Genomic DNA, 3,496 nt, shown 5'->3' with positions numbered 1-3,496 from the left:
ATGTACAGTACGGCCCCTTGTTTTTCCCCTTAGAAATACAGTAATATGCAGAATGATTGCAGATGATATTTTGCTTTTCAGACATACAATACAATGCAGGATAACTGAACCCTCTTATTTTATAGGCGGAACAGTACAGAATGATTGCCCCCCATTTCTTCCAGTAATCCAGATATACAGTACAGGATGATTGAGCCATATGTTTTTATTTATTTTGTCTTTGTTTGTTTTTTCATTTTAGAGATACAATGTGTGGAAGAAATGACCTCATGTTTTTATTTGTATATTTTTTTTAGATATATACACAGAATACACATAATAATGATAATACACAGAATGTACAGAATGTTTATGAAATAATTGGACAATGCCTGAGCAATGTATTGGAATCCTGTATGACAGGGTGACAACACTCAGCACAATTAGGAGACATGGACAGAGTGTTGTCACCCAACAATAGGAATTGCCAGGACAAAAAGCTTCATTGAAGAATTACTAATAATTATTTTAGAAAGGTTTTAGAATTATAATTAGTTTTAAGAAAGATTTAAAATGATATAGTTAATGAAAACAACTTTTAAAATGATTACTTATTCCAGATCCATGAAAGTACCAAAACGTAGCCAGGTAACTAGCATTAGATGTCATCATTGGCAGCCTCCATATTTGCTCAGCATTTCTTTTAACAGTGTTTATACATTAACATAATAGCCACAAATTAATGTTAAACGCGGTGAATTTGCTGAAGATTCATTTTGGTCTTTCCCCTCTATAAAAATAGACATAACTACTTCCAGTAAATGTTAATGCGGCTTTTATCACCGTCATTACGCAGAAGCTTAACAAAACGTGAGTTATTTTACAACGTACTGTGATATTTGCCCTGATGACAGCTATGGGGAAATCCGGAATGAAATAGATTTTATGAAAGCATTTCGTTGAAATCCAGACAAATTAAGATAAGCAAATATCAATTTATTGCTGAGATTAATCAACCAAATGGGCCAGTGGAATCCAAGTTAGGAGTTCTTTATGTGGAGGCTGCAGTTCTACATGTGGCCACTAGATGGGGAGAGGGAGCTGCATTTGGCTGTGCAAGGTATTTGATAAATTTGTATTATTTCTGATATCCCATGCAGATCATATGATGGTAAATGTACAATCTAATATACTATGAGCAATGGCATTTGGTAGAAAAGTTAGCATCATTCATTTATTTTTTTGCAGTTTACAGACCATCCATATTCACAGACCATATTCAGTCCTCAAACCATCCGCAAAGTGATTCCAGTATGGGCACTATCTTTTTTTTTATGATCCATGGAAGGCCTGGCATGCGCAGAATAAGCTGCCTCCTTAGATATATTACATATGTACCCTATAAGGCTTCGGATTTCCCATTCAGTCATTACTGCCGCAGCCGGTGGGGTCCTCCCGGAGGAAAGAAAAGTAAAAACAAAACAATTTTTCATAACCTGGATCTCCCGGAAAAATTCAGCCCATGTGATAATAATTAGAAATATCATTTTCAATTATTTCAAATCTGCAGCTTTTTAAAAATATAATCCCCTGGGATTTTTCAGAACACTTATTTGTCATGGGGCAAATTTCCCTATTTCCCACCCGTGACATCTGAATCATAAATGTAAGATCTGGGCACACTATTTCCTGACACAGCAAAAAAAAATTAAAAAACAGAAATGTGAGACTTTTTAGGTACAACAACTAAAAGTCACAACTTTATTAGTACACAATTCACAATCAAAACACACAATTGTGACCTTGATCATTAACTGAGTGAGAATGACATTTCAACAAAATTTTGCGGACCCATCGGAAGGTTAAGGAAATTTTCCCAATTGGCCAATCTCCAGACAGGACCCACCTGGGTAATCCATATCAGTTATATGATTTTGTTCCCAGATTTGAGGTCTCTTCTATCGGCAATCTCATGACATCTATCGGCAATGACACAATACAACAATCGAGTAGTGCAGGACCCCAATTCATCATGGTGTCTTGTTTTTTTCTTTTTCAGCCATATTGCTCTATACATCTCCACCTGAAGGTTTCCGAAAATCCGTACACAACGGGAAATATCGCCAGCCGGGACACGGCACCTGGTATCATCGTAGCTTCAGGTACTTGTGTATAGGGTATATTGAGGGCAACGAACCCCCTGCTGAATGCCTGCAGCCTGGTAAAATCAAAAAATAGAAATGTTTTGGACCTGTCATGACATAAATTATATTCAGGTAAAAGCTTAAGAAGAGATTTAAAGATGAAGTTTTAATCTGCCTATGTTTCCATTTCTGCACCTCTGGGGCTGGATATAGGGAGTGGCTAGATGATGATGGACATCCCACAACGAGGAAATAAGGCGGGATCTAACTGACCTGCTGCAGCTTCTATTGCAGATTGTGAAAAGCACATCTCTGGATTGCCCTTCTACATATTCCCCTCTTTCCCTATATTGGCACCTTGCCTTAAAATTTGTTAATCTAACCTTTTCTAAAAGTGTTCAGTGTGATCAACTGACATGCAGGGTAAACTTCCATTTTGGATCTTCTCCCAGAAGCCTGTATGAAGCAGAGAGGGGTGCTTATGTGATCATGTCAGTGGAACTCTCTGCTTCACTGTATGTATCTATTAAGGGCTATGATTGCGCCCCCTAGTGAGGTGGACCCATAAAGCCTTCATATAACACAAAACACTGAGGACACCTAGTGGCCAAAATCAATTACTAAAAAGACAAGATTGGAGTATTGAGTATTTTTGATCCCCAATTGAAGCATAACTGTTTACAAATATCTATTGTATATTTTTATTATAATTGCAAATTGTCAGATGCTTTCATAAGTATCCCTTTCTCTGCTCTCTACAACAGGGAATATCGGCTCAGAGCTAACAGAAACTGAGATCAGCATGTTCATTTCCTCGGACGCTGGCAATACATGGAGACAGGTAGGGCTAATGGTGACATATGTCACATGATACATAACATTTTCAACTTCTGACCCTGTGAGTGGCAGGGGCCCCAGCGGGGCCCTGGCAGATGTCTGGGAAAGGCTGGAGACCAGGCCGTGCCATGGAAAATCTGATGAAGATATATCATAACTAGGGGACATTAAAATCTATAGGAATTTGCTCAATTTTTTTTCTAAAATGAAATATTTGGCACTGACTGTACACTAGGAAATCTGACAATGCAGGACAACCACATGAACATCCATGGAGGCGATAACTATATATTACAACAAGATTGTACATCTCATCTGGATCTAGCAATAATTGTATACATATAAATCAGCATTTCTCGACCTTTTTAGGCCCTTAAATAATTTTTAGGTCATGGGGAACCCCAGCTATAATTTCTATATCCACAGCTCACAGTATATTAGTGTGGTGGTCAGTGGGATGAATTCCTCCTACACTGCTGACTATTGGGAAGAATGTCACCCTTAGAGATAGCCAAAAAGATCAGTGGGGTCACTTA

At 38.0% G+C, this 3,496-nt stretch overlaps 1 protein-coding gene across 1 annotated transcript in view; it reads left to right on the top strand.

The window, feature by feature from the left end:
- The window catches only part of LOC140339858 (VPS10 domain-containing receptor SorCS1-like), a 299,984-nt gene that overhangs the window by 246,007 nt on the left and 50,481 nt on the right, over positions 1 to 3,496 (top strand). Inside the window, 2 exon segments of the mRNA XM_072424760.1 lie at positions 1,924 to 2,141; positions 2,888 to 2,964. Of these exon segments, the coding sequence (XP_072280861.1) occupies positions 1,924 to 2,141; positions 2,888 to 2,964 (295 nt within the window).

This window comes from Pyxicephalus adspersus, chromosome 10 (assembly GCF_032062135.1).
Source record: "Pyxicephalus adspersus chromosome 10, UCB_Pads_2.0, whole genome shotgun sequence".
NCBI classification, from domain to species: Eukaryota; Metazoa; Chordata; class Amphibia; order Anura; family Pyxicephalidae; genus Pyxicephalus; species Pyxicephalus adspersus.
The sequence above is the reverse complement of the archived record's forward strand: the minus strand, read 5'-3'. Positions and strand labels throughout refer to the sequence as shown.